This window comes from Ammospiza caudacuta, chromosome 11 (genome assembly GCF_027887145.1).
Source record: "Ammospiza caudacuta isolate bAmmCau1 chromosome 11, bAmmCau1.pri, whole genome shotgun sequence".
In the NCBI taxonomy this organism is placed as follows: domain Eukaryota; kingdom Metazoa; phylum Chordata; class Aves; order Passeriformes; family Passerellidae; genus Ammospiza; species Ammospiza caudacuta.
The window spans coordinates 17488485-17506095 of record NC_080603.1 but is presented as its reverse complement, the minus strand read 5'-3'; the positions used below and the strand labels follow the sequence as shown (position 1 = coordinate 17506095).

At 42.6% G+C, this 17611-nt stretch overlaps 1 protein-coding gene across 1 annotated transcript in view; it reads left to right on the top strand.

The window, feature by feature from the left end:
• Positions 1-12101, top strand: part of LPP (LIM domain containing preferred translocation partner in lipoma) — a 254599-nt gene extending 242498 nt beyond the window's left edge. Inside the window, exons 9-11 of the mRNA XM_058812127.1 lie at positions 6883-7061; positions 10107-10227; positions 11819-12101. Of these exons, the coding sequence (XP_058668110.1) occupies positions 6883-7061; positions 10107-10227; positions 11819-11947 (429 nt within the window). The 3' untranslated portion in view covers positions 11948-12101. The remainder of the gene's footprint in view (positions 1-6882; positions 7062-10106; positions 10228-11818) is intronic.
• Positions 12102-17611: the final 5510 nt, after the last annotated feature.

Sequence of the window (17611 nt, the reverse complement as noted above, 5' to 3'; positions counted from 1 at the left end):
ATGCACATTGTGCTGCTTCAATTCTTTCCTGGTGGCAATAGACAAGATGTGAGGAGGTTAGGAAATGCAGCTTCACTAGAAAATTACTGAAGGGACTGGAGCTGATTACTAAGATATTTAACAATGTTCTTTTACATAGCAATTGCTAAGGATGCTTTCAATTGTTTGGCTTACTGTAGTATTCCATGCAGCTATAATTATTGTTGCTGAAAAAATTTCATATGCATAGACTTTTTTATTCTCTGTGCTATTTTAAAGTCAACTGTAAGTTAGAAGCATTTCCCCAGTATTAAACTACTTCACTCTTGCAAATGGCTGTAGCCACATTGGAGTATTTTGAATAACAGCTCAGGTGCTGTTCTCTGGTGGTGCAGCACCCAAAGTTGATTTTTGAGACATGTGCAAGTCATTACAGATAAAAGGAATTTAATGTTTTCTGTTAATAATATCTTGTTTCCATTAAGTAACCATTTAGACACACAGAGTACTTCGCAAGTATTTATCAAATCTTACATTATCCAGTTTCTCACTGGGATATGTAACTTCTACAGCCATTTTATTTGCAAGCTGGGGATGCCTGTAAATGTGCCTGCCACGCACAGAGCGTGGGAATGCTTTGCCTATGGCAGCTACTTGGTTTAAAAGCCAGAAGTCCAAGCATTTTATCTTCCAGCCTTTTTCAACCAGTTTAGAGGACAATTCCCTCATTTCTTACTTTCATAGGCTCTGCTGTTTTAAAGGGACAAAGATCTCTGTTGTCAGAGCAAAGAACGTACAGAAGATGAGTAGTTTTGAGTGCCAGAAATTAGTTAAGTAATTTCCAGCATGGGGCTTCTTGTGGATTTTTAGCTGGAAGGAGTCAATGTGGCTGTGGTCAGACATGGAGCATAATGCAGAGCAGATTTTTAACTCTGACATTCCTTCATCCATTCCTTCATCACTCTCAGCTTGATGGTGCTAGAAAGGGATACAGGCCTTAGCTAAACTGGCACTGAGCATCAGAGTAGTCACCCAGTCCCTGCCTCTGCTGCTCCAGACATTAATTGCATTCAGCATTAAGCATATAATTATTCTGCAGGTAGTATGGCCAGCTTGTGTGCCTGCCAGGTCCAGCAGCCTTCTCTAAGTTTCCTCTGCAGCCTCTGGTGTGCTCAGACACCAGAAAAGCCATCCCTCAGCCTTCACTTGATAAGAAAAATGGAGCTCCTTCCTCCTCCCACTGTAGAGCATATTTTGACATCTGCTTATCATTTGAGAAGCATTTCTCAAGCACTGTTCCATTTTCATCATGGCCTTTCTGCTGTTGCAGATTTGTGGGCTCAGTTGCATGCCATTGTTATCTTTGCTACTAGCAGAAGCCATGAAATACATCTAGCCTTTCTCTAATAGTTATAGGGCAAGTGGAAGGGACTCCTCCATCCTGTATGCTGAGAGGACTTTCTGCCAGATTCACCTCCAGCTGCTCTGAGTCCAAAACTACAAAGCTGAATTCAGTTTTCCTGACAAGAAAAGCAAATTCCAGCAGAGGAGAAGCATGCCAGCCGCGGTATTGCTACTGTGCTGGAAAAGCCACTAACAACTGAGATAAATGGAAGAATGATTTGAAAGGCACTGAATACAGTAACCTCAGAGCCTGAGTCTGCTCTGTGCAAGGGGCAGCTGTAAGCATAGCTCAGCCCCATTCCCAGCATGCTGGTAATGTTGCAGGGTTGCCCATGTAGTTTAGTCCCATATCTTCCTTCCCATCTCCCAGCAAATCAAGCTGTACCATCTAAAGAACAGCCTCACTGCTCACCACTGTGTCTAAATTAGGCTGTCAGGGTCAGTCAGATCTTTTGCCCCAGCACACTGATGCAGCTGTGGCAGCATGGTCTGAAGGTCACCAGCCAAGGTGCTTCTGCAGTACTCTCCCCTGCTGAAAGTACCCCCAGAGAAACTAGAAGGAAAGTGTCACTCTCTGCTAATAATGTGTCCAGCTGGTCAGGTGGAGTGAGAAGGATTAACTCATGCCCAAGTTGTCTCCTCAGACATGCAGGAAGGAATTTCATGCAGGCTATTAGTGACTTAAATGTTATGTTTGCCAAGATTTAACCCATCTGTGGAGATAGCAGCTGGGGAGCCTTGGTTTTCCTTTTCTAGAAATAATGCCAAAAAAATGTTTGAAAGTGTTGAAATTACATCTTGACACTTAACCCCTCCACCACTGTCTGCTTTATATTTAATTTATAATACAACTATATATTTTCAGACCCAAACCCTAAATGAAACCGTTTGCAATTATTTTGAAGTGCAGTTTTCAATGGACCTGATCTAATTTGAGGTTTATAAATTCACCAGGCTTCTTGAGATTAAAGTGTTCTGTCTTCACTTAAGTATGGAAACATTTTCAAGCCTCAGAAAATATCCCACAGAGGGGAAAATGTCTGCTGCTCTGCTCTCCTCGCTGTCTGAGGAAATGAAGGACGGAATCACAAGATTTAAAGCAAGTCACTTACCACACTTTACTAAGTTACAGTTCAACTATAGCATTTGACCATGTGCCTGTTTTTAGCACAACAGTCACATTTCATTCGTGCAGCTCAAAACCATCTCCTCTGCTCAGTCACTTCAAAAAATGTGTTTCTTCTGCAGTGCTTACAGAAAGTGAGTTTGTGTCCCTGTGCATGAGTTGCCAATGTAATTTATTCCAGCAACTTCCCTCCCCTCTCCCAGCAAAATAAGCAATACCATGCTCATGTCCCTGAGCATGAGCTCTCCTCGGTCTGCTGTTCAGAGTGCAGGAGACATTATTTATGTTCATTAGAGCTTGGGATGAATTGCCAATGCAGAAGAAGCAATGACTAATCTGTGTGCCTTTTCTTCTGCACTCATTGCTGGGTCATTGTGGGAGAGTCCTTGTGCTGGCATGATGTTGTGAGTTACTGCTGTCCGCCAGGTTTGGTTAGGAGGGGTTGTACTCTGCAGCATTCGGGCAGTGGGATGAGCTGCAGCCCATGGGCTGTCGCTGCACCTCTGGTGCCCAAAGTCTCTGCCACCTTGCCATCTGGGATGTGAAGTTTTCAGGAGGAGACTCAAACACTCCCCAGCTCCAGCCTTCCTTGGCTCTTGCAACGCAGAAGTCTTTCCCTGCAGTCAGAATTTTTACTTTGTGTCCCATGTTTAAACCTAAAATCTGCAGAGCAACCCCCTTTGGTTTTCTGTGGTTTCTGAAGAGGTAAGTATTGCTCTAGGGAGGTCAACTGCAACCACCACTTGCTAGATGCTTGCTCCCAAGCAGCTTGTTCCCACTTTGCCACTGATTGTGTTATACATGTTTAAGTCTCTTAATTTTAACTTGCAAGATGATTATGATGTCCTGGTCATTATAGTTCTTTCTTTGTGTTTTAGTGTATCTTTGCTTGGAGTTATTTTTCTTTTTGGTATTTAGGGTGCATTGTTCTTCCCATGTGAGATTGTTTTTCTTTGCCACGGATGTTCTGCTCTCAAGAGACATGGACCCAGACTCAGCCTTAAACATTGTGCCAGCCTTCCATTTGGAAATGGATGGCTTCTTCCCTATGCTTTTCAAACCCCAAAAAAATTGGTTGGATTTGGAGACACAGGGGCACTCCCCACCTCTTGGCCAAAAATATGGGAAAAGAATGGTAAACTTTACCCTCAGCCCACACTAGATTTGTGGTCTATATTCTTATGACATGAATGTGACCACAACCCCTAGGACTGATGTTTCCTAGCTGTTTCTCATCTTTCTTCTTCATGCCTTGCCTTAGCTCTCAGTGTAGCTCATCAGATGCATTCAGCTCTACCTGTTGATTACAGAGCAGGCTTGCAACAACAGCTGGAGAGAAAAGAAGGAAAATAGACTTGTTAGGCATTTTTCTTCATCTTGTTTCACTTTTTGGAAGTCTGAAAGCTCCAGGAGGAGCTAGGAGAGTTTGACTGTGAAAGAGAGCATAATCAAGAAGCCAAACTTATAATCCTACAGGGATGCTGTTCCCATAATGTGCAGAAATACCTTTGTGCAGGTTGTTAGTTGCTGGGGCAGCACTTAGGCATGTGGGATAACCTGATTAGAGAATCAAAGAAAACCTGGTGGCTTCACAGGCCAAATCCTGCCTTACAGCAACCTGATGTCAAATGGGTGTGAATCAAGCAAGCTTTCCCTTTGGCATCATCTGGTAACACCTTGAAGGGAAGGGTCTGAGCCAGCCAGGGTTCTAGCAAGGAGAGAGGCTTAAGCAAATACACTCCCAGACAGGGAGTGAGCTGGAGTCTGAAACTAATGACTTTGTTTTTCCTTACTGGTACAGACTTGGAAGGATGAAAAGAATAAATTTCTCAGGTCTGATTTTCAGGCTGTATAGAAGGCTTAATCAGGAGTTGGTTAATTTATAATGCTTGTATTATTTAGCTGTGAGTATGTCAAACTGTGGCCAAGCTGAGATTTGGGAGCAGAAGATGTGTGTTTTCAGAAGGTGTGATCCAGCAGGGTGATTGCCTGCTGTCCTGGTCACTGCAAAGTTTCCACCAAAATCAGTGTTAACACGGGGTGTCAGACAGGATGGTTGTACTGATCCCTTGTACCTGCTCTGGTCACTGTCCTGGGTGGGCTGCAGTAGCAGACATGGGGAACTGCTGAACAGATCAGTCCCCAGCGTGGAAGTAAGCCACAGAATTCCTGGTCATGTTGTGGGGGATCAGTATTTATCAGAATTCAAAAATCAGTCAGGAAGGTTTATGGGAGAAGCATCCAGTTGAGGTGAACTATGGGGAAGCCAAGCTCTGACTCAGGAAGTGCCTAAACCAGTAATCAATGGAGACTGGAAGCAAATCCCAAGGAATTTCTGCTTTGCTTACCCTGTTCTTATACTTTGGCCTCTGTTGTTGGCAGCTGTTGGAAATGAGGCAAGCAGTGACTTGGTGAGGCAAATGCTCCATACCTGCTTGTGTTCAGAAAATTTCATGGCAAATGCTTCACAAATGGCACAATCTTCCATCAGTATCTGCAGGTACCCTGCCTTTCCTCCTTGGCAGAAAAACGCAGAGAACCGCATGGGTGCGGACTGAGATGATGTGATCTGCTTATGCAAAGCAAAATGGTAAATCTGCCAGGTTATTTCTCCATGGAGAAAATTATTGACCTTGCTTTTTCTGGCATACCAGCCACCGTTATAATGATGATGATGGTGACAGCAACCAGACAGAAAGGCCAGCAGTCATTCTTTCCTGCCCATTATTACAAGGTATAAAGCAAAATCCAGCCTGTATTCAATGCTTGTCTGGCTGTGCTCTCCTTACAAATGCATGAGGCAGTTCTCATACGGGTTGAAATTCAGGACTTTTCATACCGACCTTTCCAAAAACAATTCTTCTGATCCTGTCATAGGAAGCCGTGTATTTCTATGTTTGTACCTTACCCATGACGTGCAGCCCAGAGATTATGTTTGAGAGCAAATATGAGAGTGTAGAACCTTCTGAGTTCCTGGGTGATTCATCTCCTTACAATACATTTTGGTTGCACATGTAAGGAGTGGATGTTGCCCCTGAGAATACTGGCTCAAAGAAGCAATAACAATGCAGTCAGTCAAAGCACTGCTTTTTCTGGGAATTTTGTTGCATGAGGAAGCAGAACTTTAGCCTTCCTGTGTTTATCAACAAGATCTGCCTTTCAGCAGCTTTCTATATTTCTGTCCTGTTGGATTTTTTCCTTTATTTTCCTACCCTCTTATTTCTGTCTATCTAAATAATAATCAATAGTGTAATGATAGATTTTTCTACCTCACTCAAGATGCAAACAGTGATTGATAACATTATTTGATAACTTCAGGTCCATCAAGCAAGAATAGTAGGTGAAGTTTGCTTTTCTAAAGTCCAGTGAAATTACCTGAATCAGATTTATTGTTTGCATCTGTGTGGTTTGCACCATCCATTCATGGCATGTGTCTTTTAAAGTGCTTGTTTTGAAATGGTAAGTTACCCTGTTGGTGTCAGAAGGGCTGGTGTGGCTCACAGACAACCATCTGAAACAAAATTATCTTGGTGTTTCTATAATTAACTGCAAGGGTAAGTGAGGGTTGAAATGAGATGAATCATTCAATAGACCCCACTTGAAAAGTGGGAATTTTTTTGGCTCCAGCACTTTAGAAGCAGGCTAGTATGTAAAACCTGTGCAGCAAGGATCATGGCCTCAGAGCTGGCATTTCACAGTCATTATCTCAAACATTGTGGGTCAGAGATAAATGAAGCATTTAAGTCATCCTGAGCTCCTGTCCTTGCAGATGCTTTCCTTGCAGCCACTGCTTTGTTCTCTGCCCAGACTTAGCAGTATTCTCTGTGGTCAGAGAGGAAGACCAAGATCTTTGTACAAGACAGATAAGGATATTTTTATGGCATCTGCATTGGCAAAGTAATTAGGGGGTGTCTATGTAGCCCCGGGAGTTTGCACTTCAGTTTAGCACTGCCCTCTGTGGAACTTGTCTCTAATGAACTCTGCTGCATAAGCTCTCTCTGACTGGGCAGTGCAGAGGCAAAAGCCCAGGAGTGTTGGCTGCACAACTCCTTCATGTGCTCCTGGCTACAGAAGCTGCTGTGTCTCAGATAACCCACCTGATGAGCCATCTCTGCTCACTTTTCAGAGCTGCTGAGAGAAGCTCTGGTTTGTGTTCTCACACTGTTCTAAAGGCTTGACCCAGGCCCTGTGCTCCCTGTGCATGTTATCATGCTCTTTGATAACTGTTGACTGTACTGCACTTTATCTAGAAGAAATGAAAAGAAGGTACCTAAAGCTTCCAAGCAGACCAGCAGCAGCCTCCAGCCCAGCTGACCTTTGTAAGTGTCCTGCTGAGATGGTGCTCACATGTGTTGTGTATGTTTTGTTTGCAGAATACACTGGAGCAGTGCAGTGTCTGTGCAAAGCCCATCATGGAAAGGATCCTCCGAGCCACTGGGAAGGCCTACCACCCCCACTGCTTCACCTGTGTGATGTGCCACCGCAGCCTGGATGGCATCCCCTTCACTGTGGATGCTGGTGGCAACATCCACTGCATTGAGGATTTCCATAAGTAAGGCCTAAGCTGCTGTCACTGCTTTGCCTGTTGTATTGGTCTTTTGCCCCTAAAATCTCTCCTTTTTCACACTGAGCTTTCAGGAAGTTCTGAACCCTATGCCGCTTCCTCCCAAGGCTCTTAAATAGTAGGGAGAGCATTGCTCCAAGCAGCCATGGCATACAAGGTTAATTGCTTAGGGTACAATTCTGCTGAGTTGAGGGATAACCTCTGTGTCCCTCTGTTTTAAGTGCTCTGCCTTCCTCTTGCCTTTTCACCATGCATGGGCCTGTTTCTCTTCACTGCCTCTACCTGCGCTTTCACAGCACCACCTCCCTGCCTCTTCCACTGAGCAAGTGAGAGAGGTCCTGTCCTCCTGCACTCTGCAGGTGTTTGCTTACCTGCTAGAGGGATCTCAGTGGCCACAGGCTGCTCACAGCTCCTTTTGTTTCTAGTTGCTAATTAGCTTTTTAAAGCTACTAAAAATACAGCCCTGGTAATAATTTATAGTGAAACTGCTATTTAAAGTAAGTTGAAAGGTATAGCTGCAAGTAATTTCTGTCACTGACATACTACCACCCCCATCATCACAACTAATCTAGGGAAAGACAGGTAGATATAATCAGAGCACAAATGTTTGCCCTGTATGGAAAAGACAGATACATTACACCCCTCAATTAAAAGATGAAATCAATACTGACAAATGTGAGTTTATCTCTCAACCATTTACCTCTTAATTTCTAAGCGGGTAGACTTAATTAGAGCCTCATGACATCAGTGTGTGGGTCTGAAAGCTCAAAGAAGCTGACTGACTTGACAGAAAGGGAAGCAGCCACAATTAACTGGCATGTTAGAATCCAACAGGAGGATGTTCCCTGTAGCTCAGCTAGGCTGGGTTAATTGGCAGCTGCTGTGTTGCTTTGCCTTTCTGTGCTGCCAGTTGTGTGTAAGGTAAAATGTGGTCCTGAGCACAGGCCCAACAGGAGTTTCATGCACCACCTGAAAGACTTCCCTCACACCCCCTCAGCAATTTGGAGAGTGCCCCTTCCCAAAGCCCCACAGGCCAAGGGCTCACATGGTGTCAGGAGAAGGAGAGCTGATGTCCCACATTGAAGCCTTTGAACCCCCTTCGGGGCTCTGAGAGTAGAAAGTGGGAGGCTGTCAATCCAAGGAAGGACATAAAAATTGTTGAGTGAAGGATTGAGGGGAAGGTGATGGGAATAGCACAAGACCCAATGTGACACTCAGAATGTCTTTGGCCAGCCACACATTTTGCAGTACTTTGACCAACCCAGTTTTAGTTGATTAGGGATGACATGTCCTCCTGATCTGGAGGTTGAGTGTTCTACACGTACATCCTCTTGATAACAAAACTGTAGCTAATGCTCACACTGTTACTCAGCTACTCCCTGAGCTCAGGCCCCATGGTAACAGATCTACATCCCCTGAAATCTGCAGGAATGATCTCAGGATCCTGGGAGATAATATTTGTCTCATAATGAATTACTCACAGTAGCCTGGGCAAAGAAGTGTTGAAGTATTTTTTAAGTACCACGTTTGAGCTAAATGGCACAAGGAAGGGCCTGCATGAAGCAGCACATAATTAATTGCCACCACAGCTCCGGTCATATCATGATCCATTTAAGTTATTTTTCAGAGCACTCGTTATAGCCACTGTTTAATTCATTCTTTCATTAGATCACAGCTACACAGGCATCTTTCATCTGCTGCCAGTGAAATTAATATTTTTCTTTATTCCTAGTACAGATAGATTTTATTTTTTTTCTTTTCTAAGATAGTTAATTCTGAGGTGGTTCATGTGACAGGCTGGGTGGCAGAGTCAATCCTTACTAGGCATTTTAGAAGAGAAGGGCCTTTGATCTCCTTGTGTTCTGATGTTTGCCATAAGCTTTGCCCTCTGTCACTCCCAGCCCCTGACCCTGGCTCTCATTACATGGCAGCAGATTCTGTGGGTGTAAATTTCCTTTTTTGCAGGCAGAATTTGCAGCCAGGAAACTGGTACCAGTAGGTTTTGAACTAAAATAGAGAACGATTCACCACAGGCTAAATGTTCCCAAGCCTAGGAGCAGAGGTGGCCACTTCTCATGGGACCTGAGGGGAGCAAAACCAGAGGGAATACAGAACATGGGTGAATTATCCAGAAGGGCATATAGTGAGCAATAGAAGGGAAAAAGAAAGGGCTGTGCTTCTCTTGATCCCTGAGCTGACCCTGATTCAAGTCAGTCTCTTCATGCAGTGAGTTATTGTCACTATACAGTTGGAAGTCAGACTGACTGGAAGAGAGAACACTGGGGTCTCTGCACCCAGACCTGTTCCCTTTTAAGCCTGGACAACACCCTGTTGGATAACTGAGTAGGTTTTAGCTAGAAGATGCAGCAAGTTAGAATTGCCCTGATGCTTCTTGTCTGAGAGTGAGCACAGCCAGAAATGTGCTTCTGTGTGCATAAGTGGGTAAGATGGCTTGAAAGTTTAAAGTGGGTGACATAAACCTCAACAAATTAGTGTTAGTGCAAGGCAGTTCTTTTTACCATTTCTTTTCAGACTTTTAAACTATTAGTTCCAATCTCCAAATTTTAATAGTTTGATTTTTATTTTCAAGAGATGCTCTTGAAGCAGATTCTGGTCATCTTTCTAACCATAGGATTTGCATGGATTTTCTTAGAGGCTGAGGGTTCTGGCAGTGCATAGATGCCACAATTGAGGGTCATTCAACAGGCACTTCAGTTGTTAATTAGGGCAGGCAAAATGCTCTGCTGTCTGTCAGAAGTTCTATAAGTCCTCTCCTTATAAATGTGCTTTAATATCCTACATGCCTGAAATTGCTTTGTAAGACTAAAGTGCTCCTGCCTGGTTTTTCCCAAGGAAGGAGCTGTGCAGAGCTCCAGCCCGTGTTGTGTGTGCACATACGTGTGTGTGTGTGTGTGTGTGTGTATGTGTGCGCACGCGTTGGTGCAAATTCACACATTTCTAGCTGGCTGGTCCAGTTAACAAAAACTTTTGCTCCCAGTTTGAAGATGACTGTGCCTGTCTGTTGCTCCTCAGGAAATTTGCCCCGAGGTGTTCTGTGTGTAAGGAGCCCATCATGCCAGCCCCGGGACAGGAGGAGACCGTGCGCATTGTCGCCCTGGATCGTGACTTCCATGTGCAGTGCTACCGGTGCGAGGTTGGTATTCCAGGCACAGCAGGGACAGAAAGCAGGTTAAGCATGGCTTAACTTCATCACCACCTGACATTGCCCACACACCAGGCATACCCTGTTGTAACACTGGCTCTGCAATCAAATTACTTCATTGACTTCAGCAAGCAAGGAATTTTTCCTCATTTATATTTGCGCAAATGAGAGGAAAATCAGGTCCCTTGTTTATAACAGGTTCATTAGAAGAGCAAAAGAATGTGACTCAGGCAATTAGGTCTTAATACTGGAGAACTTAATAAATTATAGCCTGGACACAAATGTAGCTCATCTTTATGTTCTTAAAATGAAAGCTAATGCATGTTAGGATTTGAGCAAGATTGTACAGGAAACTAAGCATATGGCTCTGGGTTGAAGAATTTTAATGGACACATAAACATGATCATTCTTGTTTTGTGCAGTGCTTTTTATGCTACTTTTCCTGTTCAGTTTCATTACACACTTCATGTAATTTTGATGGTAAGAGTCTGAAGACAGAGAATAAAAATCACCTTAAAGCAATTAGCATGTGGGAACAGCTGTGTTAGGGAACCTTCAAGAATTCTTCAGTGCTAGTGTTACTTGTTGGATAATATATCAGCCAGATGGCAGGGTAAGAAAATGAGACCAAATATATTTCTTATTGCAGTTGCAGGTTTTAATAACCTTAATTGGAAAGAAGGATGGACTAAGGTTTAAAGGTCTAGGCTGAAACTTGAGGCATCTGGTCCAATTCTCAATCTGACCTTGGCTTTCAGGGTACATACCAGCCCATTGCTTAGGCCTATTATTTTTTAAGATGCTGGGGCATTCTTACACTCAATTTTGTAGAGCCTAATTCATCATACAGCATGTCCCCATGCTGGTTGCTGAGATACCCAGGCTTTCACACACATGGATCCATCAGCAGTCTTGGGCCGAGCACTTGCTTGATCACAAAGTGTGGGGTAATTCCCAACTTTCCTAGCAGCTTCCTTAATGAGGTCTCTGGAGCAGGTTTGGGGGCTTTGGAGTGGGGTTTCCATGTTCCTGTCTGACATCCTCCTTTTTGCCATAACCTTTTTGGCCAGTTGTAATGCAAACACTTGTGACAGTTCTGGTAGGGGAGACAGGAAGGGACTTTGCTTAGCTGCCACTCCTGGAATGGAGGCTGTAACTTCATGGCATTAACTGTTCCAAAGGAGATTACCTATAGTTAGATATTGGTACTAAACTTTTTCTCAGTGATGCTTCTTTTTTATCCTTTTTTTGAATTAATAAATATGTGCTTTAGTTTGATGTTTCTCCAATGCTAAAAACCTTTGCTTCCTCAGAAATGTGAAGGGAATAATCTCCTTTTATTTTCAATTGGATTAAATTCAGCAGGGAGCTTGGGAACCCATCTTCTCTGCAGCATTGTCTCTTATCAGAAAATGGCTTAATCGTAAAAGACATCACGTACCTCATCTTCATGCTTTGCACTGACTCAGGCTGGATCCTGTTACAAGGTGGAGAGTGAGGAGAGTTTCTTTGACTAATAGATTCTTTGCTTAATCTTGTTCTTTCTTATTTACTTTGCTTTTCCTGTTCACTTGTTTCTTAGGACTGTGGTGGCCTCCTGTCTGAAGGGGACAATCAGGGCTGTTACCCTCTGGATGGGCACATCCTCTGCAAGACCTGCAACTCTGCTCGGATCCAGGCTCTGACTGCCAAGGCCAGCACTGATCTCTGAGTATCAACTGTGACCCTCCCCAGGATGCCCATTGGGAGATATTGCACAAGCTTTGCATGATTTCTTTCCAGCCTAGGGTCTGAATCTCTGTTATTGAAAAAAAGAAAAAAAAAAAAAAAAAGATAAAAAAAAGTAAAACTGGAAGGCCTTGGAACAAGAGGGCAGTTTGAGTGGCCATGTTCAGACTACCCATGACAGGCACCTAATTTAGACACAACTGTCCAGGAGGGCAGTGAGTGAGTCAGAGCATCTGCTCTGTGTGCAGCTGATGGAGTTAAGGGTCACAGCACCTAAGTTATCTTCCTGTATAAGGAGGTCTGAACATAGTCCTTACTATGCTTTGATTCCTGTTTCTTAAGAAGTACATGAAGGTGGAGGGTGAAAGATGGCTGAGGTAGTTATTTCTCCCAAGTTATTTTGAGAACCTGAGCAGCTCTCATTGAAGTCATGGGACTTCAATGTCTGCTGATGACTTTAATAGGATCTGTGTCACCAGCAGAAGTAGCTCCACTGTCCTAGAAGATGTGAGAGCAGAGCCAGCATTAACACAAACAGTGCAACTGTTCTGCAGCTGAGTGTAGGTGTGATCTTGTATCCTTGGGACACAGATTGGTCATTTCTTAGGCCCTTACTTGTCTCCATTCCCTTCCAGTTCAATAGTGTTTTTCTTTTACTCATGAAAGTCTACTTAGCTATTGCATAAATTTATTCAGTAGTGATGCTTCCAATTCACAATGTATGAGCAATCACAAAAGATGTGAGCTTGCACACACTACACACACCACACACTACACACAACATGCTTTTGATTTACCAGAGGCATAAGCCAGTCATGTCCCTTGAGAAGATATTTAAGGGATGTGGGGCTGGAAACACATTTCTGAAATCCCAGTGGTTAAAAAAAGATTAAAATGACTACATAGAACTGCAGTGCAAAGCGATGCTCAAAAAAATCTTACACCACTCTCTCATAGAGCCCATTCTAGTAGGGCCACTGGCAGTGTTGGTCTCTGGGTAGACATTCAAGCAATAAAGTCTTTTTCCATCTCCTGTTATTGCAGTGGGAGGATTTTCCTTCAACAGTAACAGGGATTGAATCAGGCTTTGGGATGATACACATTTCTCTGATGTTAACACATGTGATTTGTATTTTTCAATTTAAAAAATCAGGTCTTGTTTCAACAACAGCAAAAAAATCATCATAAATACATGTTCAGTTTTCATCCTAAGAAAGCTAAAGAGGGTATTAAATCCTTCATTATGCCATTCCAGAAAGCAGGCAATTTTTTTCTCCTTCCATTTTCATCCCAGCCACTTTTAACTTGCCTCTGTGAAATCCATGGCAGTAGAGTGCTGGGCCAGTAGCAGCGTTTTCATCTTCAGTCCAGAATCAATATATATCCCAAGGTAAATAAAACCTGGGCACAGATAATCCTTTTCTTTCACATGATCATGGGTTTAGGATTTCTTTGGGTTTTTTAGTTTGGTTAATTAAAAACAAATCAAAAAATTAGAAATCCATGGCATTCTGAGCAGCTATAATAGTCTTGTTCATGAAACCCATAATAACTAAGGTGCAAATTACATAGTGAGGGAGTAATTTTCATATCACTGAATTGACATTAATATCTTATTTGCAGATGTAATCAAGGAAAATACCTTTCTTTGCACTTAAATTAAGAAGTAGAACTGAAACAGTCGCAGGCTGATTGACCATAAAAATGACAAAATGTAACTTTTCAACAGTAACTTTTCAGATCTTTTTTTTCAAGCATCCCACTGAAAAACAGTAAGAATGTGGTGCTTTCCTCTTTGTATCAGGCTTCTGTTATAGAGAATAATTATATCCACTAATGCTGAAAAGTTAGATGAACTGAACTGATAGGAAACAAAGGAAAAATTGTGATGTGATACTGCAGCTCCTGCATATGGTGCGTTTCTTTTCACTTTAGCACTAACCTTTCTGGAAGAGCAGTGTGATATTCAGTAGCTTCAGCTGTCTGTGGTAAATTCAAATACAGAAATACCAGTCTGAAACCTCCATTCCTTACATGGTTTATATGTTGGCAAACTTCACCAGTGTCAGGGAAGTTTCCCAAAATTCTCAGCTTGAAATGAATCCTTCTTTGTAGAAGGGTGGCATCATTGAGCAGAAGTCTTCCTTCACCACCATAGGGGCTGTGCTGAAGCAGTTTGACTTTTTATACTGGATTTCTACCCTGGCCTGCTAAAATGTTACTGCCTCAGACATAAACAGATTTTTTGGCACCCTGGCTCCCACCAGGTTCCACCTGGGCTCCTGCTCCCTGAACCGTGGCATGTAAGGTCTTTCTGAGCTCGCTTCTTGACACACAGTCCGCACCACCACCAGTCCAAAAAACCTTGCAAATACTGAGCAAATCTAGTTTGAACTAAACCCTACAAAAACAGGGGAGGTCAGTGCTGGGATGCAAGCACAGGTGGTAAATGTGATGCATTTGGGTGCAGAATGAGCCATTCATTAGGCAGAAAACGTAGCTCTGATCTTCCTTACTCTTGTGAGTGTTAAATCAAGTGGTTGATGAGACTCTCAAGCTCCTGTGCCTTCCAGCAGAATGTGGCCTAGACTAAGGACTGGAGCTCAGAGCCTTTGGGCTTTTTATGGCCCTGCCATAGGCTGGACTGGAGCAAGTCATATGGCTCCTTGTCTTCTGCCCTCTGGATGAGAGAGCTTCTTTGCAGTTTCCCAGAGACATTATGGGGAATAAACTAGTCACAGACTAGCACAAACTAGTGATTTCTGGAGCTCTATTTTCTCTTTCCAGAAAAGTTTGCTGGTATGTAGGCCTGGGATTCCAGCCCATTGCAATGCACGTGGCCAGCCAGGAGATCCAGCTCTGAATCCTCTCTGTTATGAGAGTGCTGTGGTGAGTTGGGCTGGCATGCAGGGAGGTGAGAGCCAAACTTTTCAAGCATTAAACACTTCATGGATGAAATATGATTGACAAAGATTGAACAGTGTTGATGTTTGAGGTGCTGTGGCTGGTTTCTAGACCTGACACATCTGTGCAAAGGTACTATGATGGGGGTTTTTTCATCCCTAGACACCAAAACCGTCTGCCCGTTGGAAGGAGGGAGTGTCTAAAACCCTCTTCTTTATTCTGTGTGGTTTTGTTTTCCAAAATTGCTATAAATATATTTGAAAGATATTGTATCACAGAGGCTCTCATCACCCACATGTATATGGAAATCTCCCTGCCGATGCTTCAGGATTTAATAAGAAATGCTGGTGGGATTTATCTCAATTGCACTGCAATTAAGAACCACTGGGATATGGCTTCATCACAATATTTATCATATACTTATAATATATCATGTTTATCTGTTCCAAAGAAGGAGTCTTTTTGCCAAAGAGACATTGCTTTTTTCATTGGACCTTCCTAGCCATGACAAAAATTCACACCATCTGTGGCTGTGGTAATGTCCAAACTGTTCCTTTCAGAAAGAATTGGAAGATCACCCCAACATTACTGTTCAAGTCTGCAGTTTCTGCTTATGCTGCTTTGTCTTTGTCTAGCATTTGTTGGCAAGTCGGGCCTGATCCCATGATTTCTGTGGCCAGACAGGGCCCAGGATCAGGTTCTAATTTAGCAAAATATTTATGTCCCTGGGATTTGTTTAAGTGCAGACTTAAAGCCATGGCGTGGTGTGATGTAAGCCATTAATACCAGACTGGTTCTTTATCCCCTGATCATACAGGTTTGATCTGGGTAGGATGTGGGCACAGTTAAATTTCTGTCAAATTATCGAGAAGACAGGAAATGGCTCCTGTGTCATCCTTATGCCAACTGCAGGAGAACACCACAGCTGATCAAATGTATCATTTGGATGACAGGAGGTTGAGTTGTCAAAAGATGAGTGCTTTGTGTTGGGTGGTTGTGGCATCTTCCATATGTCACAAGTAGCCCTACAGCCAGATTTACTGTGTCTTTGAGCAATGGCTTTAAAACTCTCTACTTAAACTTTCTCCAGGAGATTGGGTTGCCTTGGTTACAGTCCAATCCTTAAGCACATCCCCAAGGCTAACACTAGTATTTTGTGAATGTGATGGTTTTATTGTCACATATTTTATCCATTGAACATTGCTTTTAAAAACAGAAATCCACACCAATTCTTTAGCCTATCAGATAACACACTTTTAATTTTGGTTTTGGGAGAGGTGTTAATATTTTAATTCTTAGATTTTTATCATGGCTGCAAAACACTTGAGTAATGACTTAATCATAGAGGTGTGGGAGTATCAAAGTGTTTGTCACTCTACATAATAGTGTTCATCCTGATAGCAGGAGTGAGGTTTTAACAAAACACAGGCCTTAAGTTGACTTTCTGCCTATCAGCAAAATGTGCCTGAGAAGAATGAAGAAAAAGTGTCTTTAAAGAAATGGTGGTTGTTAAAGAGAATATGCAACAAGTCTGAAATCTCTTTGGACCTGTTATGGCTGCTGCCTGGCTTAGGTTTGATAAATGCTGGTTCCTTTTGATTTTGGGAAAGTCTGGAAGGTAGGGGATAACAGGACCCTAGAGAAGGTTCTTGGGAGAAATCCCATGTCAAGGACAAATGCTGGATACCTGGTGCTTGAGCTGAGTGGCTCAGAAAGGGTTTGAGTTGCTGGCTGGTGTCTGATGGTGTCTGGTTCCTGCCGTGGGGTCACAGTGGTGATTTGCTGTTTGTTCAGCAGCCTGGGCGGACAACACCTCACACAGGTTCAGTGCTGCAAGCTGGGGCTCCTGGAGAGGGGTGCTGAACCATCCCACTGTGGTGAAATTCCCATGAGAAAACACCAGCAATGGTAACTGAGGGTTTGTTGTGGAAGGAGGGTAGGAACTGCTCCATAACCTAGAGGTTAGTAAAATACAGACCAAGAGAGCTGTGAGAACACTATTTCCAGTTAGAGCTGGTTGCAATTTTTACACTAAATTATGTGATAGTGGAAGGGCAATTTTTTTAATGAGAAGTTCTCTCTTTTTGCAATGTTACCCACAACATTTTTGGGGGTTGTTTTTGCTGTTATGATTAAAATTATACTGAATTTTTATCTAAATAAATTTCAGAATTGTTAGCAAATATTTTTATTTTTCAAAGACCCATGCCTTCTTTTGCAGTTGTTTGTAGTTCTTGGGTTTCTTCTGCTGGTAAATTAAACTTTCTGTTACAATTTTGAAAACTTTTTTTGGATAAAAATACTTCTTAAAACCAAACAAATGTTCTTGGGAAATGGTTCAGTATTGGACCTGGTGAAATTAAAAAAAAAAGCTTTGAAACTTTTTACGAGATTTTTTTTTCCTATTTTTAACTAGTTTTGCTAATTTTGAAGTCACTGTTTCCCTTGTTAGAACAATCCAAGTAATGTGACTCTTAAAATAACAGTGTTACTTTTGTTGGATTCATTTTTCTTATCCATCTTAAAGCCATGGAGTGGCTGGCTATAGGGACTGCCAGTGTCTTTTTCAGTGGCAGCTGCAATTTTCTTATTTGTACTTGGGGTCTTTTTGTCTTTGGTTTTTCCCCTGAAAGTACTGAAGAATATAGGCACATTATGGCAACTGCCCAAAAAAATCAAGAGATACTGATTGAATTTAATCTCCTTTCTGGGCTTGGGAATGGCATTTTTCCTTCAACATTTC